Here is a 17,873-nt window from a genome sequence, read left to right as displayed (position 1 = left end):
CCAAAAAAAAAGGAAATATAAAGATTATGGTAAAATATATCTGAATTAAAATTACTTCTTCTTGCCCACTCTATTTTTGTAATATCATTTTATTGTAAGGTTGATGCTGTTTTTTCTTGTGGAAATTTTTACACTTTTGCCTTTAGTTTAATTGAGTGCTATTATTCCATATGATTTAAGTGTCTTCCAAAAAAGTCTTCCAAGACTATTTATTTTTAAATTATTTACTAACTTTATTTACTCATTTATTATCTTTAAAAATTTGCTATAGGGCACATATGCTTTACCAGAGAAAGATACAGAGAGGGAGAAAGGGAGGAAGAGCAAGAAAGCAAGCTACCAGGTCTGGGACTCGAAACGTGGCCAGCCATGTAGGAGTCAGAAGTCCAGCACCTTAACCACCAAGCCACATGCTGGCCCCCTTCCAAGGGTATTACAATCCCACTCAGTGAATAAGCTATCTCTTTCTCTTCTTGAAATTGCCAAAATGTCTCCCAAGAATGATTTATATCTTATAAAGAAGCCTTTTACCTGAACAACCATCAATAAATGTGAAACGTACCTGGTCTTTCATTCTTGCTTTTCTTGGTAATGTAACTGTATTTAACTCTGATTCTGCAGAAATTCTTCTTAGTTCATGTTCAACTCTGTGCATATTTTCATTTAGTGCTGCTTCTACTTTTCCTGTGGATGGTGCTGGGGATGAACATGCTGAATCAGCAGGTTGGGGAGATATGCTCTCTCTTCTGTTAGTCCTGTCATTGTCATCATCATCATCACTGGACAAAATGACTAAGAGCATAAAAAATTGTATAACTTATATTAAAATTATATTTATAACGATGCAAATTTCTATTAATTAAAAATGAAGTTAACACAGTAAGAAATGTATCAAATTTGCTTTGGATTACCTCCAAATTTGAGATTAGTAAAAATGGATTAAGTATAATCCACTCTGATGAAAAGATAAATGTGAAGATGCCATTATTCTTTACCACTTACACAACATCAGCAATTTACAAAGAATTAAGTATTTATCAGGAGGTTTGAAATTTCCAAAAAGTTTAAGATATAAAAACAATCTATATACAAACTGTTCACAAAATAGCATGCATTTGAAATGTATAAGAAACTGTATGGGACCAAATAATTTTATCTCACATAGGAAATCATTAAAATTTTAACTGTTCCTTGGGATAACCTAGTCCTCTCTCTGATGTTCCATAAATCTTGTTAAGTAAATGAAGATGGGCAAAGAAAGGTTTTAGAAAGATAATTAAGTCTTACACCTTGTATTCTTTACTGAACCTTATCAGATTCATCCTAATGTCATAATTCTCAAGAGCCACACACAACACAACTTGAGTCAAATACTACAATAAATTTATTAGGTCGTTGAAAAAGTTCTAACATACTTTTCTATGCAAAAATGCATCATGACTTTTCCAACAACCAATACATAATCTGGTCCCTGCCTATTTGTTCAGCTTTCTCATACTACTCTATTCTACTCTCTTCGTGCTTCAAACACATCAACCAATATTTCTGTCCCTGAAATACCATATGCTCATTTCTGCCTAGATTGTACTTCTTTCAATACCCTAAATTTTTGTCATCAAATATTAGCTTAATTTATGTTTTTTTAAAGAACTATTTTATTTAACTTTATCTTTAATTTGACCAGAGAGAGAAAGAAAGAAAGAGAAAGCAAGCTGCCAGGTCCAGGGCTCAAACCCTGGTCAGCCATGTGGGAGTCCAGTGCCCTTAACCATCATGCGACCTGCTGGCCCAATTTACATTTTTTAAAAAGAGACTTTTGCTATAGGGCACATGGGCTCGCCAGAGAGACGAAGTGAGAAATCACTCCTCAAGGGGGAACGGCCATGCTGCAATCCCTTTTCCTCTATTCTCCTCTCAGGATTTTGGCTACACATGCATGCACACGTGTCCAGCCTGAGTTTTAAGCTGTCAGGTCTGGGACCTAAATCGCAATGGACTACATGGAAGTCTAGCAGCATAACCATTACACCACCTGCTGGTCCCTTAACACTTTTTATAAAGATTTTTTGCTATGAGGCACATGCGCTTATCAGAGAGAAACAGACAGAGAAAGAATATGAAAAAATCATCCCCCAGGGGTGATGGCAATGTCACAATCCCTTCTCCATTCTCTAGGGATTTTGGATATGCACACACACGTGCCCACCCTGAGTTTGAAGCCACTGGGTCCAGGACTTGAACGGCAGTCAAGTACATAAGAGTCCAGCGATATAACCATTATGCCATCTTCTGGTCCCAGAACTAATTTTTTTATTAATAGAAAATCTAACAGGTGACAGATTAGAAGGTCTAAGGAGATTTATATAAATTTGAAAGTTTAGGTTTTGCTCATTTGCAAGTCATTTAGCTCGATTTCTCCATGAAATTGGGGACAAAAACGACACTTATTTCACAGGATTGTTATGTGGAGCAAATAAAAGTATGTAAAATGTTTACTACACTGCCTAACTTCAAAAAAATTCTAGAAAAATATGAGTTTATTTTGGTGCCAAAAAATTGAAATCTATGAACTTTTTTATAACATGCATTTCTTGTGAACTTTCAAAGAACATCTCACACATATGCAAAGCGTTAAAAAAAAAGAGTTGGCTTAGTAAGGTAGTTTTTAAATTTGTTTAAAAGATTTTATTATTATTATTATTACTATATATTTTTTATTCAACCAGAGACAGAGAGAGAGAGGAAAAGTGAGAAAGTAAGCTGCCAAGTTCAGGATGTGAACTGTGGTGGCCATGTGGGAGTCCAGCACTCCAACCACCATGCCACTTGCCAGACCTAGTAAGGTAGTTTTCTGGAGGTGGACTGCAGCATGAGGACCCTGCTGGGGATGCCTGTCTCTCTCTCATGGAAAAACTAAACTAAAAGAAAAAAAAAAAAAAACCTAAAACTTAAAGCGTCAATGCTGCAATGTATGGAATTCTACTATGTTATTTTCATTTTATGCACTTAAAATAAAGGTTATACTTAGTGTCACCATAGCTACAAAGCAAATGGGGAAAGTGTGCTCAGATGATACTATATACTGGTTTTACTCTATTGAAAGAAAACTTATTCTATATAAAAATATATTTAGGATCCTCCCTCAGGGTCTGCAATGAATTAAGTTATATCTCACCACCCAAATCTAATCCCAATGTGGTATTATTTGTAGATAATACCTTTAAGAAGGTAGTAAAGGGTAAATGAGTTCATAATTCAATAGGACTGGTGTCCTAAGAAGAGGAAGAGACACTGAAGATCTCCTTTTGCTGGCACAGAGAAGGAAAGGCCACCCATGGACACAGTAGGAAGGTGGCCATATACAAGCCAGGAAGTGGCATCATCAGACACTACTCAGCTGACAGTTTGATCTTGGACTTCCAGTCTCTGCAACTTTGAGAAAACAAGTTTCTTTTCTTTCTTTCAGCTTAGTCTGTGCTATTCTGTTATGGAAGCCTGAACAGATTAATATAGGGTCTGTGTGCTTATATGATATACTCTCATATGTATCAGCATGTCTTCCTGCTTATCTTATTTAGGGATCTATTTATAAGTTATCTTATTAGAGAAAGGTGAATCCTGCCACTAAAATAGCACTCTTCTTCAACATCTGAAAATTGTCGCTCTCCATGCACTGGACTTACTTCATTTTTCTATCTGTAACAATGTACATTTTATTTATGGATCAGCATACCAGAATAAAAGCTGCATGTTTTAAATTATTTTAACAGGAAATATAAATTTAAGAATGATTAAATAATTAAATATATTAAAAAACACTTGAAATCTGAAAAATGTTTTTTTCCTTGAACCATATTCTAGTAGTCCATATATACGTAACATTGAGAAGTTATTCATTTTCCTTAAACTGAGGTTACCTCGTTTATAAAATGAGATGTATTAGTATTGTGTCACAGGAAAAGTCATGATGTATTTTTCTTTGCAAAAATGCACAATGACTGTTCCAACAACCCAATATCTATCTCACATCACTGTAAAAAAAAAAAATTAAAACTGCTTAGTGTATAAATATTTATCACAAGGCAGAGCAACTAGTATATGATAACTGACATCTTTTATTATTAATATGAAATGTTGTTATAATGGAGTGTATTTTTTCATATACTTTAATGGAAAAGTTTATCCTTACCTTTTTTAGAGCTGGGGAGGGATTTATGATTTAATTTTTTTGGAGAGATATTTGCTATAGGATATGTGTGCTCGCCAGAAAGATAAAGAGAGACAGAGATAGAAAGCAAGAAATCACTCCACAGGGGGGAAAGGCCACACCGCAATCCCTTCTCCTCCATTCTCCTCTTAGGATCTTGGGCATGCATGTACACATGCCTGGCATTGAGTTTAAGCCACCGGAGTCCGGGACTCGAACCATGGTTGACTACATGGGAGTCCAGGGACGTAGCCATTATGCCATCTGCTGGTCCCAGGTTTTAATTTTTAATCATGGTTGATGTGATCCTGTGCTAAGCTCTGAAAGAGTAGTAAATAGCTTAAAGTACTTCAGAATCACATGAACTTATTTCCTTATATTATCAACATACATGGTTGATACAGATATAGTAGCTGTTTTCTTTTTTTAATTTTTGGCTTATCAACTTACAGTTCCCTTCACCCTGGAAACCTCCTCAGGATACTGAGTTTTCTATATGCCGTCTGTCTCAGTGGTAATACTGAGAAAACTACCCAATAAATAACAGTAGTCTTCATATCTTATTAAAATACAAAAACTTTAGGACCAGTAGATGGCGTAATGGTTATGTTGTTGGACTCCCACATAGTCAACCATGGTTCGAGTCCTGGTCCCAGCAGCTTAAAACTCACGCTGGGCACATGTGCACGTGTGCGTGCCCAAAATCTCGACAGAATAGAGGAGAAGGAATTGCAGCACGGCCATACCCCAAGGGAGTGATTTCTCGCCTTCCATCTTGTCTCTCCAGCAAGTGCACATGCCCTATAGCAAAACCGCCCTTTTCTTTTTAAGACAGATAATTTTGTTTTCTGTCTCTCCGGTAAGTGCACGGGCCCTATAGCAAAAATATCTCTCTCTCTCTCTTTTTTTAAAAGAGAGTTTGCTATATGGCATGTGCACTTGCCGGAAAGACAGAAAACAAGAAATCCCCTGGGACCAGCAGGTGGCGTGGTGGTTAAGGCACTGGACACTCCCACATGGCTGACCATGGTTCGAGTCCTGGACCTGGTGGCTTGCTTTCTTACTTTCCTCTCTCTTTCACTGTGTCTCTCTCTGGTCAAATTAAAAAATAAATGGATGAATGAATGAAAAAATAAAAAAATCTTAAAAAAAAAAAAAAAAAAGAAAAGAAAACAAGAAATCCCCACCACCACCAGGGATGGCTACATCACAATCCCTTCTTCTCTATTCTTCTCTTGTGATCTAAGGCAAGTATGCACACGTGCCCAGCCTGAGTTTTAAGTCACTGGGGCCAGGACTGAAACCATGGTCAACTATATGGGAGTCCAGCAAAGTAACCACATTGACATCTGCTGGTCCCACAAAAATCTCACTTAAAAATATATATATATATATAAAACTTCACCATTAGTAAAGAGTCAAATGATCTTAATAATATTTAATACTGACCAGGAACAGTACAAAAAGGCACCATAAAATATTTGTCAAATGAAATTATCATAACATTCTAGTAAAGTGTCCAGTTATATCCAACAGCAATTGGGTTTTATTTTCCTTTAAATTTATCTATCTATTTCTTCTCTGAGTGAGGCAGAGAAAACAGCACTCCCACCAGAGTTGACATTGCAATACCTTCCTCAGTCTCAGGTCATCAGTACACCCTTGCTGGGAGCAGTCAGGGAGGTTTCCAGATAAGAACCACAAGGTTCTCACATGGGTCAGTCTCACAGTGTGTCATGTTATACTGCTGAGTCCTGGTCTGGCCTCCATACAGTAATGCTTTACTTGGATTCTTTTTGAAAAATGAGTTAATACGCTGGTGTAAGCTGCAGTTTTTATACTAAATTAAAATAAAACTTGACTTCTATTTCTGAGATTTATTTAGTTTTTCCTCCTTTATTTACCAGTTTTCACAATGCTTTGGAACACTGAGAAATGTCCAAAGTAATCAATAAAGAGCTTTTTCTATTTTGTAGGTAGGGGATATCATAATGAAATAATTCATTTTAGCATATTTGACATATGTCATCATGACTGGCAGTACTGATTCCTTTTATGACTAAAGTAGAGCCATTATAACTCAACACAGTCAGTTGGACCCTCTTTATTTCAGTTCATGTGTTCTTCCGACCTGTCCAGATTAGTTTCTAATTCCATGTTCTAGAGATATGACTAGAAGACCTACTAATCTCATGCTTCCTGTTCCATACCTGAAATTAGCCATTTCTCTGAGAAGCTCTTATTATTAGTGGAAAATGGCACTTAAAAATATAAATAACCCAGTGATGACATAGTGGTAACACAACTCGACTAACATGGGAAAGGTGCTGTGTTTGCTTATCAGGTCCTCCTTGAGCCTACTGGGATTATGTGGGCATGCCTGTGATCTGGGACAAATGAGATTGGTTGGGAGTGAACTGTGTTGTAAAGATCCTGGTGGCAGTTTCTACTACCTTCATGAACTTAAAAATGCACACACACACATATGAGAACTAGAGTTATTTCTTTTTTTTCTTTTTCTATTTTTAAGAGAGATTTTTTGCTACAGAGTGTGTGCACTTGCCAGAGAGACAGAGACACAGAGACCAAGAAATTGTCCTCCAGGGAGGATGGCCATGCCACAATCCCTTCTCCATTCTTCTCTTGGGATTTTGAATACGCATGCACACACACCTGGCATGAGTTTAAACCACCGAGTTTGAGGGACAAACTATGGTCAACTACGGGAGTGGGTGGGTGGGTATTTCCAGTGACATAATCATTATGCCATCTGTTGGCCCCAGAGTTGTTCATTTCTAGATTGGGGTTGCTTATAGCCATTTTCTGTAGGTCAAGCTAGGAAATACATATTTTATATTTAAGAGAAAAGCATACAGTAAGTTTATACTATAATTTATAATTAAAAGTTAAGTTTTTAGGATTTTTGCTTCTTCAACTTTATTTTTGTATTTCTTTTCTTAGAAATAATAATAAAATTACTTTTTTGCTTTTTCAATATGTTTGTTTTTTAAAAAAGTACCAGGCCAGTTCAGTAACATGATGATTAAGGCAGTTAGATTCTACATGGGTGATCACACAGTTTGAGTCCTGGACCCAATCCAGTAGCTTAAGAAACACACTAGGCATGTGTATGCATGTGCCAAATCCTAAAAGGATGGGGAGATGGAGAAGGGATCATGGTGTGACCATTTGCCAGAGGGTTAGGGGGTGCTTCCTCTTCTCCCTCTCATGCACATGTACATGCACGCACGCACACACACACGCACACACACACACAAATAACAATACTGGTATTCTTTGCTTAGGTTTAATTACTTCATTGAGAAAAATGAGAAAGAGAGAGAGAAAGGAAGATAAGCATCCTCAACAGGGTCTCATACTGATTTCATCCCCCATCCTTCCCAGCCAGTCAGGATATTGGGCGCATGCCTGGCATACACAGGTCAGCTGGGAAACTGAACCTAATCCTCCATATGAGCTAGCACTGCTTAAGCAGCAAGTTATCTAGCCAGTTCAATCTTGCTCTAATAATATTACTAAATATACTTAGGATTTCCTCGCAGTTTTGTTTAACCTTAAAATATATTACATTAGGGATACACAGTCACACTATTATTTTAATTTAAATTCAATTGAAACAATTCTGTGTTCAAGCCATCAACTTAAATACGTTCATTTGTTTCATTTTGTTTCTAAATTTGTTCTTTAACTGTTTAAGAACACCTTAGACTTATATGTGTTTTATAATATGTAAAATATTTAAACAGTTTCAAAATCAAATTTATAAAAGAAGATATATTTGGAGAAATCACAGACCTATCTATAATGCCTACATTGTTTCCTTGTCTTTTTTTTTTTTTTAAGTTTTTGCCATAGGGTGTGTGTGTGCTTGCCAGAGAGAGAGGACAGAGGAAGGAAAGAGGGAAGGAAAGTGAGAAATCGCTCTTGTCCCAGGGGCAGTAAACATGCCACAATCCCTTCTTTTCCATTCTCTCCTTGGGATTTTGGGCATGCACATACACGGGCCTGGTGTGATTTTCAAGTCACTGGGTCTGGGACTCGGACCATGAAGTCAGCCATATGGATGTAGGATCCACCTGCTTTGTCCACATGCCACCTGTGGTCCCTTCTTGCCTTCCAACAAATTATTTTTTTCTATTAGTTTCTGGTAATTGTCTACTTCTAAAAAAATAAATTCATTCTCCCACCCTGTGCAGTATACAACAAGGGAACTTCAGAAAGTTCATGGAAATGAAACTGAAGTATGAGTATTATGGTGCCAAAAAAGAAAGAAATCCATGTAGTTTGTGTAGCATATGTATTATTTTCCATGAACTCTTTGAAGACTTGTATACTTTTATCTGTATCTTGCTTTACTACTTAAAGATCTTGAAAACTACTATACATTATATTATATCAGATCTTTCTAATTTCACAACTAGATGCTCTATAGTTTATTCAACCAGTCCCTAATATTTGTAATCTTGTAATTTACTATAAACAGGACTGCATTTTACATATATACACATGTGCACATATGTGTAAAGACAGGAAAACGATTTAGGAGAAGATAAAAAGTAGTAAGGAAACTAATTTTTATTTAGTCCTAACTATGTGCTAAATATTTCACTGGGCTACTTTAGGCACTTTATATGTTATTTTATTTATTCTGTCAAAATGCTATGAGCAAAAGATATATTCATTTACAGATGAGGGAAATCAGATTAACTTGAGACCAACAGGTGGCGTGGTGGTTAAGTTGCTGGATACTCCCACATGGCCAACCACACTTCGAGAAACAGACCTGGTGGCTTGCTTTCTCACTTTCTCTCTGGTCATATTAAAAAATAAGTGAATGAATAAATAAAATTAAATAATAAATAATTCTTAAAAAAATAGTAAGATTAACTTCATTAATGTGAGAAAGCTGGGTATCACTAAGAGTGAGGCCAAGTCCTTGCCTTAAAAAATAAAAAAAAAACTATATAAGAGAAGGAATAAGAACAAATTTACTGGGGACCAGCAGGTGGCACAGTGGTTAAGGCGCTGGACACTCACACATGGCCAACCATGGTTCAAGTCCTGGACCTGATGGCTTGCTTTCTCACTCTCCCTCTTTCTCTCACTCTCTTTCTGTGTCTCTCTCTTGTCAAATTAAAATAAAATAAGTGAATACATAAAATGAAATAAATAATTCTTAAAAAAAAGGAACAAAGTTATCTATCTATCTATCTATCTATCTATATCTATCTATCTATCTATCTTTATGTAAAGAGAGGCTTTTGTCTGAAAAATCACCGCCCGGGGGAATGGACATGCTGCAATCCCTTCTCCTTCATTCTCTTCTCAGGATTTTGAGCACACATAGACATGCACCCAGCCTGAGTTTTAAGCTGCTGGGTCCCGGACTCAAACTGTGGTTGACTATGTAGGAGTCCAGTGATGTAACTATTTGCTAGTCCCGAACAAAGTTATTTTACCAGCTACGTGGACATATTTTAATTATTTACCCCTAAAATATATTATATAACTGATTTAAGAAGGTAACTTTTAAAAAATTATTTTACTTATTATTATTATTATGTAGAATTCGCTATAGGGCACATGCACTCATCAGAGAGACAGAGAAAGTGAGAAAGCAAGTCACCAGGTCTGAGATTCAAACACAGTAGGCCATATGGGAGTCCAACATCTCAACAACTACATCACTGGCTCCAGAAGGTAACTGTTAAAACTACAGGTCTCAAATATGCCCACACTCACATTAAAAGTATATATGAAAATACTGAATTGATATAAGCAATATTAAAGGGAATATATACTTACTTGGATCACTTAGGTCTAACAAGTTCGAACATGCTGAATCAGCAGGTTGGGGAGATATGATCTCTCTTCTGTTAGTCCTATCATTGTCATCATCATCACTGGACAAAATGATTGGATCACTTAGGTCTAACAAGTTCATTTTTCTATCTTTCAAGTTTGTGATTTTGGGTATTTTTGCTCCAGGTAAAATAACTTTTCCATTAGTCTGTAAATAATTATCACAACTCACAATAATATCAATTGGAACTTTTTCTACACTGTTGCCATAAAACTTCTTAGTTGTTAATCCTGTGTTTTGTGACTTCTGTCCTCCAGCATTCTGATGAATTGATGCTCTTAATAATGGTCCAGTAGATTCATTCAAAGTTATAGCTTGCCTGCAATTTCTTTGCAAACCCTTAGGAAAAAGATTACTGCAACGCTGGCATTTGGTCTGATTTTCTTTTTCTTTTCCACATTTTGGACAGCATTCACGCTGTTCAGAAACCTTTTAAGTTCCAAAGAACAAAAGAAATAACAGACTTAGGTATTTATTTCAACATCAAGAAACCTCAGAAAAAGACTCAAAACTAAGTCTCTACCTCCCTTCACCACCACCATGGCTACAATGAAATCCTGGATAAGTCATGTTAGTAGGGATTTAACATCAGGAATTTTCAAGGCCATTTAGTTATACAAAAACCTTTTATGTCTTCAGGAATCTAAGGATATAATCAAGCCCTCGGTAACAACTAGCTTTAATACTTTAATGTCTATAATAAAGATAGAACATATTTAATAAAAAGAATCCCACATTATTAATGAAATCCCCCTTGTCGAAATGTAAAAAGAAATAGATCCTGACCTATTAGCGTACACCTTTTATCAGCTAAGAAACATATAAATTGGACATGTTTATAACAATCAGAAACAAAATGCAGAACAGCTAAACATTTTTATAATAAAAACAAATGAAGAATTTTATCAATCCACCAGTATAAAAACTAGAATCCCAACACTGCTCAATTAGTTTTTTTAAAGTACATATATAAACTAGTAAATTGTCTTAAAAATTTATTTTAAGTATAATTTCTTTTGGAAAACAAAAATTGATTAAAATCTAATTTTTCCCTTTTGATTAGTGGAAAATGCTACAAAATAAAATAATTCCAAGTCACGATCATATATTATTTACAAGTCTATACATAAATAATAACCAACTATACTTAATAAGAGCAATCCAGTCTTCGATATGACAATGTAGTTTTTATTAAATATCTTAAATATTTAAAATTCTATTGAATTCCGAGATTTTGTTTTCTTACAAGCAGTATATCGTGTGGAATTTTGGAGACTAACATGGAAAGAAAAGCCACTAACCTTGCTTATGAATTAAAGATTACAAAGAGGCTGGCTATATTCTTTATCTCCGCTATGAAGAAAGTAACAATTGGCAAGAAAGTAAAGAGTAAAGGAAGGAAGATTTATTTTAGACAAACTTCTAGAGGAGCTGGACAGTGGTGCAGTGGCAAAACATGACACTCTGCGAGGCTGACTCATATGGAAGGTTCTGGGTCTGTGTCAGGAAACCTTGAGTATGCTAGTACATGTGCCCATGTGCCCATGCTGGCTGAAGCTGGGGGTGATTTGCGGCATCAAGACCCTACTGGTCTGAGGTTCAGCTGGCACACCCAGTTAAGTAAGCATGTTGTGTCTAGAGCAGCTTTTCCCCTTCCCCTCTAATAGCTAGGTCAGGCATCAGGAAATGGATGACCTGAGCCAAGCTTAGGGTGGCATGCCAGGAGACAGATCACATAAAGTGAAATTGAGCAAATAAGTAAATACGCTGGGTATAATGAGAGTCAGGTTTCTCACTATCTGAAAAGGGAGTTACAAATATGCAAAATGGGAAAGAGTAAAACCTACATTATTGTGTTGGACTAGAACTAGAAATATCAGTATGAATTCACAGATTTTAATATATATTAAATATCAATACATACACACACATTTACTTCCTAGATCTGTCCACTGAGAAACAATGATGCCCCATACCAATGAATGTAACTAGTGCCCACATATATTACCCTCCACTTAAAGGAATAATAGCTACTTAGAGAAATACATAACTCTTGGCCTCAGAGAAAATATAAGGCCAGATCATCTTGTTATAGCAAAAAGTAAAAAAGTGCTCAAAGAATGTTAATTATATGTTAAAAAAAAAAAATGGCCAACCTGAAAGGACTCCCATGAACCAAATCTGGAATAATTTAAGCATCAAAATAAAAATAATGAAAGTCAAATAAGAATCCTTGTGTCCAAAAATGAATGAATAAGTAAACACTGATAAAGTTATACCTTAGAAGTCCTCTTAGTAAGTAAATATAGAAATACCTATTATCTAACTTTATATCAGAAAAATGTAGAAAAGAACAACTAAGGTAAAAGTTAGTATTGGCATCTGATGTGGGAAAAAAAATTAAAAACACTCTATGTGTCCTGATACGATGCAATGATGTTATAGCATCACTTCAGAGGAATTCCTGAAAAATGTTTAAATTGTGAAGAAATATCAGACAAGCAGAACTTGAGTACAAAGTAAGTAGTCTATATTCCTCACAAATGGAAGGCAAAGGAAGACTACAGATAGATTTATAATAATTAAATGTAACACATGGTCCTGAATGGGATCCTGTACTTATAAAGGACATTATTCAGGTGAAATATGAATGGAGTTTGTGGATTATTATACATAATAATTTTGGATCAGTGTTAATTTCTGATTTTTGTACTCCACTTATATTGGAGAAAACCCTCCCTGCCTGTTTATAAGAAGGAAACACACACTAGGAAGTGGTAAATGAGCACTATGCTGACAGGCAAATGGTGCAGAAAAATACATATATCCATGTGGGAGGGAGGGAAGGAGAAAGGAAAGCAAAGTGAATGCGGAAAAATGGGAAATCTGGGGGGAAGCTATCTTTTCTGCTATTTTTTCAGCTTTTCTGCAAAAGGCACTGATAAATTCTTTTTAAAAAAATTCAGTATTTTGCTTAGGTAAAAAATGGTCTATTGAAGGTAGAAAGGTTTGTCTAAATCTTTCTAGGTATCTGCAAGTCCTATGATATAAGTTCACTTAGAATTTAATAAATACTAAAAATAACACTAGTAAAATTATCATTTGATTAGCAACAAATAATAATTTCTCTACCCACCTCTAAGTGGGTTAAACATTTTTTTGAAGCAGGAGACAGAGGAGGAGTAGGCTGAAAGGTACTACAGTGCCTTTTCTGTTGTACTTTCCTCTTAATTTCGGGCTCCATGTGTGATTCGGAGTCTTCTGTTTTCTTTACTACACGTTCTAAAGAAAAGATAAAAAAAATACTGAATTAAATTTTATAAATTTATAATGATCTTTGCTATGAAAAAATATTATATTCTCAAACAGTAAGTTTTAGTTAAAATAAAGACGTTCAAATATGCAAGATAAAAAAAGAACCAGAATTTTTGGCCAGCAGTCCTAATTTGGCTACTCTTTTCTATTTGTCATTCCTCAGCAGGATCTCCACAATGTGGACCACTTTGACAAGAGTATCAATATTCTCTTCAGCATACCGAGTACTACTAAGACACACTTCCTGTGCTTAATCATACATACTATTCTTTTTTCCCAACTTAGTTAATTCTTCTTATATTAGTAATGAGAAAAATCAGAATCTAAACATTTGGTATAATTGTATAGATAAAGGAAACTAATTCAGAAGCTAACATTTTTTAAGTTCAAGAAAAACAAAACAATATCCCTCATTATTTTTTTAAGTAAATTTAATCATTTTTTAAAGGATACAATTAGAATTTTTTTAATGATATGATGAACTCCGAAACAGGGCAATTTAAAATTTACAACAATCTGTCTTATCAGCAAACTTTTAATTATATAAGTGGCCAAAGATGTTTCTAAAACAAACGTTAATGAGTCTATAAGCCAGGGCTGGCCCCACAATGCAGTGGTTACTTTCTGCGCAGGAGCCAACTTGGCCCCGGTGGCTTGAAAAACAGGCCAGGCACTTGGGCACATGTCCAAAATTCTGACAGGAAGGAGAAATGGAGGGAAAAGGATTGCAGTGTGACAGGCCCATTTAGTGGACTTTCTCTTTCTCTCAGCAGACTGCAGGTGCCATCTAGCAACACATTATAAAAAGTATAAAAAAGAATCTAGAAACTGAAATTCCTACCTACATAATTCCAATTTTATTAAATACTTCTATTTTCTACCCTTAATATCATTGTATCTATTATTATTTTAATTGTCAGAGGCTGTGTGGACTGCCAGAAATAGAGAGAGAGAGAAGGAAAGGAAGAAAAAAACACCAACTAGGATGTTCACAAACAATTCCTTCTTACCCATTTCTTTCCTGTTGAGATTTTGGGAATGAATGCACATGTGAATGATGTGTTTCTCAAGCTGCTAACGCTGGGAATCAAACAGTTGGCCATGTAGAATCTGGTTTCCTTAATTACTAGACCAGGGGCTGGCTCTGATTTTTTTTTTTTTAAAAGATTACATACACATAAAAATATACATTAATATTAGGTTTGTTGGGCCAGTAGGTGGCATGGTGGTTGATGCACTGTACTACCACATGATTGACCATGGTTCTAGTCCTAGACCTGGCGGCTTACTTTCTTACTTTCCTTCTTTTTCTCTGTCTGTCATAAGCACATGTGTCCTATAGCAAATTAAATAATAATAATAAAATCCTTTCAATGTATTAGGTTACATAATAAGGTAGGTTGTTTTTTAACTTGCCAGAGAAGATAGTGGGGGTTGGGGGATAGTCAATCTGCAATTCCTTCTCCATTTCTCACTTTTCAGAATTTTGAGCATGCATGCAGCACATGCAACTAGCATGAAAAACAGAAGTTTCTCAAGCCACCAACTCCAAGACTAGAAATTGTGCAATTAGTCATATGGGAGCCAGCCACCTTAACCACCATGTGACCAGCTAGTCCTACCATTTATTACTTGTATTCATTCACTCATATTTTTGTTCATTTATTTAATTGGACCAGATCATTCACTCATTTATTTATTTAATTTGACCAGAGAGAGAGAGATGGAAAGTGATAAAACAAGCTGCCAGGTCTGGGATTCGAACTGTGGTTGGCCATGTGGGAGTGTCCAGCACTTTAACCACCATGCCACCTGCGGAACCCCCTACCATATTTTAAAAAGAAATCTATATAATTATTCTTGCTTAGTGTAATCAGTTTCACAAAGTGATTATTACCCTTTGAGCCTTTCTTTATACCTACCTGTTTTCCTAAACATCAAAGCTAGAAATTTAAGTGTTGACTACTTCTTGTCCCTCTCTCCTCACTTTCAAAGAATTCTACCTTCTAACAACTCTTAAATTCACTTTCCCCTCTTCAACCACACTGCCACTACATTTCAGATGTTTAACTCTTGCCTGAACTGCTTTCTCTCACTTCAGTTATTTTCCTTTCAAATCCTTCTCTACTACAGCCAAAATGACCTAGTCCAAAAATGTGACCTTGTAGTTCTTTTTTATTTTATTGACAGAGGGCAATGTATTTGCCAAAGACAGATGGAGAGAAAGAAATAAATTATCCTCCAATGGGATGTCGTTGTGTTAAAATCCCTTCTCTTCCATCTGCATCCTGTTGGGATACTGGTCATGCAATGGGAGGTTTTTGTTTTTGTTTTTTTTTAATTTTTTGAGAGTTTTTTTTTTTTTGCTACAGGGCGCGTGCGTTCGCCAGCCAGCCAGAGAGAGACAGACAGACAGAAAGCGAGAAATCACCCCCCAGGGGGGATGGCCATGCCGCAATCCCTTCTCCTCCATTCTCCTCTTGGGATCTTGGGCATGCACGCACACATGCCCAGTGTGAGTTTAAGCTACTGGGTCCGAGACTCAAACTGCAGTCGGCTACGTGGGAGTCCAGCGACATAGCCATTACACTAACTGCTGGCCCCGCAACTGGAGTTTTCAAGCCACTAAGGACTAACTTTGAACCATTAGGGATAGGACTCAATTGCAGTTGGCCATGTGGGATCCAGCTCCCTTAGCCACCAAGCCACAGGACAAGACTATCATTCTATCTACAAATCCTTCCATGATTCCTATAGCTAATGTAAAAAGCTCTTAACCAAACCCCGTATCTTGGCAAGCAAAAGTTGCTGTTGATGTTTTGGTCTTACTTATGATCAAACTTTGCTTCAGAGAGATGTATTTTTCCAGGGTGTTTTCTGTTTCACCCTCTTCCATATGATGTTCTCTTCATAAACAAACCTTATCTACTCGTGAATTCAAACTCTTCTTTGTTAAAAACAAACCAACAAACAAAAGCTGCCTCTGCCCCACCATGAGCACAATTAAGCAATCCTTGATAATTCCTTTACACTTTATCCATACCTCTAATACCAATCATTTTATTTAACTGCATTATTTATACTGATCTATTCCCCCATTATAGTTAGTTCTGAAAGAGTAGAAATCATGTTTAATGTTTCCTAGCATCTATCAATAGAAACTGTGCAAGGGAGGGCTTGAGAAATGTTTATTGGATTAATTAATCACATAAAACTATGTAACATATTTTTAAAAAAAAAGATAAATGGAGAAAAGTGATGCTGTTACTAGGTTATCTCTGAAACCGGCTTAACCTTTGCCACACAGATAATGACTGACACACAGATCTAGAACCATAAGGATTTACTTAGCCTCTAGCCAGGGACAGTAACTAAAAAGTATCCCCCTTTTCTCTTGCAAGATCTAAATAAAGCCTGAGGTTACGGAGAAGATATGCCAGTCCAGAGCATTAAGGTGTTCGTAATTATTTCTATGAGGGCTTATTAGTTTGTTGATTGATGAGATATAGATAGCAGTTTCTATATATGTGATTGTATGTAACTCTGCCACTACATGCAGAAAAGGGGGCAGATATTTTAGAATTCGGAAAATAAACAAATATAGTCATCAGAAACACATATACAGTTACTTGAAAATTTTATTTTATAGGAGAGAGACTTAAAACATGGGTTAAACTAAGGTTTATGGCATTGCTAAATTCTATAATGTACATGAAGTTTTTCCTTATATATGTTTTACTAATTTCTGTAGCTGCACAGTACCCTTGCACATTACTTTGATCATCTACTTATCTACTTTATTTTCTGCCAGATCCTACTTAGAGATTGACATTTTAGAAACTACTATAATTTTTCTCCTGATGTTTTAATCGTACTCTTCCCTCGACCACAGCTATCTCATTATGCCTAAGTCACTCTTTCTCTACCATCATGAGTAACAACGTCAAAAACAACTGGCCTAAGCTGAGATCACTGAAGATTCTTAGTGATAACATGCAAAGAAAAATCATATTAAAATATGGATCCCTAAATTAAGATTATCTACAAAGTTATGAAGGAAACATAAAGAAGGCAAGGAATAACATAATTAGGAATTTTAAAATAAAACAATTGAAACCAATGTGGTGTGCAGGTATGGCAAAAGACTGCAGTGTTACAGGAAATTAAGGTAAATTTACAAAGAGATAAGTATTAAATATAAAAATGTTACTATTTGGGTAAAAATTGTTTCAGAATTCTATCTTCCAGGGTAAGAAGGGAAAAGCATCTGAGGTTATGCTAACTAATTACAAATTATAGTCAGGAGGCTGCGTCCGGTCGCGGGACCTCGCGGGCCCTTCCGGGCTCTGCGTGTCCCCCCGGGGCCCTGCTAAGCCGGCGGCGGCAGGAGGCGGGCCGGGCGCCAAGGCTGCATCCGGCCTGGGGACGTCGCGGGCCCTTCCGGGCTCTGCGTGTCCCCCCGGGGCC

General features: G+C 36.2%; 1 protein-coding gene across 1 annotated transcript in view; it reads right to left on the bottom strand.

The window, feature by feature from the left end:
• SENP6 (SUMO specific peptidase 6) overlaps positions 1-17,873 on the bottom strand; it is a 161,896-nt gene that overhangs the window by 62,464 nt on the left and 81,559 nt on the right. The window contains 4 exon segments of the mRNA XM_027768233.1: positions 563-792; positions 10,034-10,060; positions 10,172-10,520; positions 13,228-13,373. Coding sequence (XP_027624034.1) covers positions 563-792; positions 10,034-10,060; positions 10,172-10,520; positions 13,228-13,373 — 752 coding nt within the window.

The sequence above is a fragment of the Tupaia chinensis genome, unplaced genomic scaffold, assembly GCF_000334495.1.
Source record: "Tupaia chinensis unplaced genomic scaffold, TupChi_1.0 Scaffold145685_1, whole genome shotgun sequence".
Lineage (NCBI taxonomy): Eukaryota > Metazoa > Chordata > Mammalia > Scandentia > Tupaiidae > Tupaia > Tupaia belangeri.
This window is presented reverse-complemented; position numbering and strand designations above follow the sequence as displayed.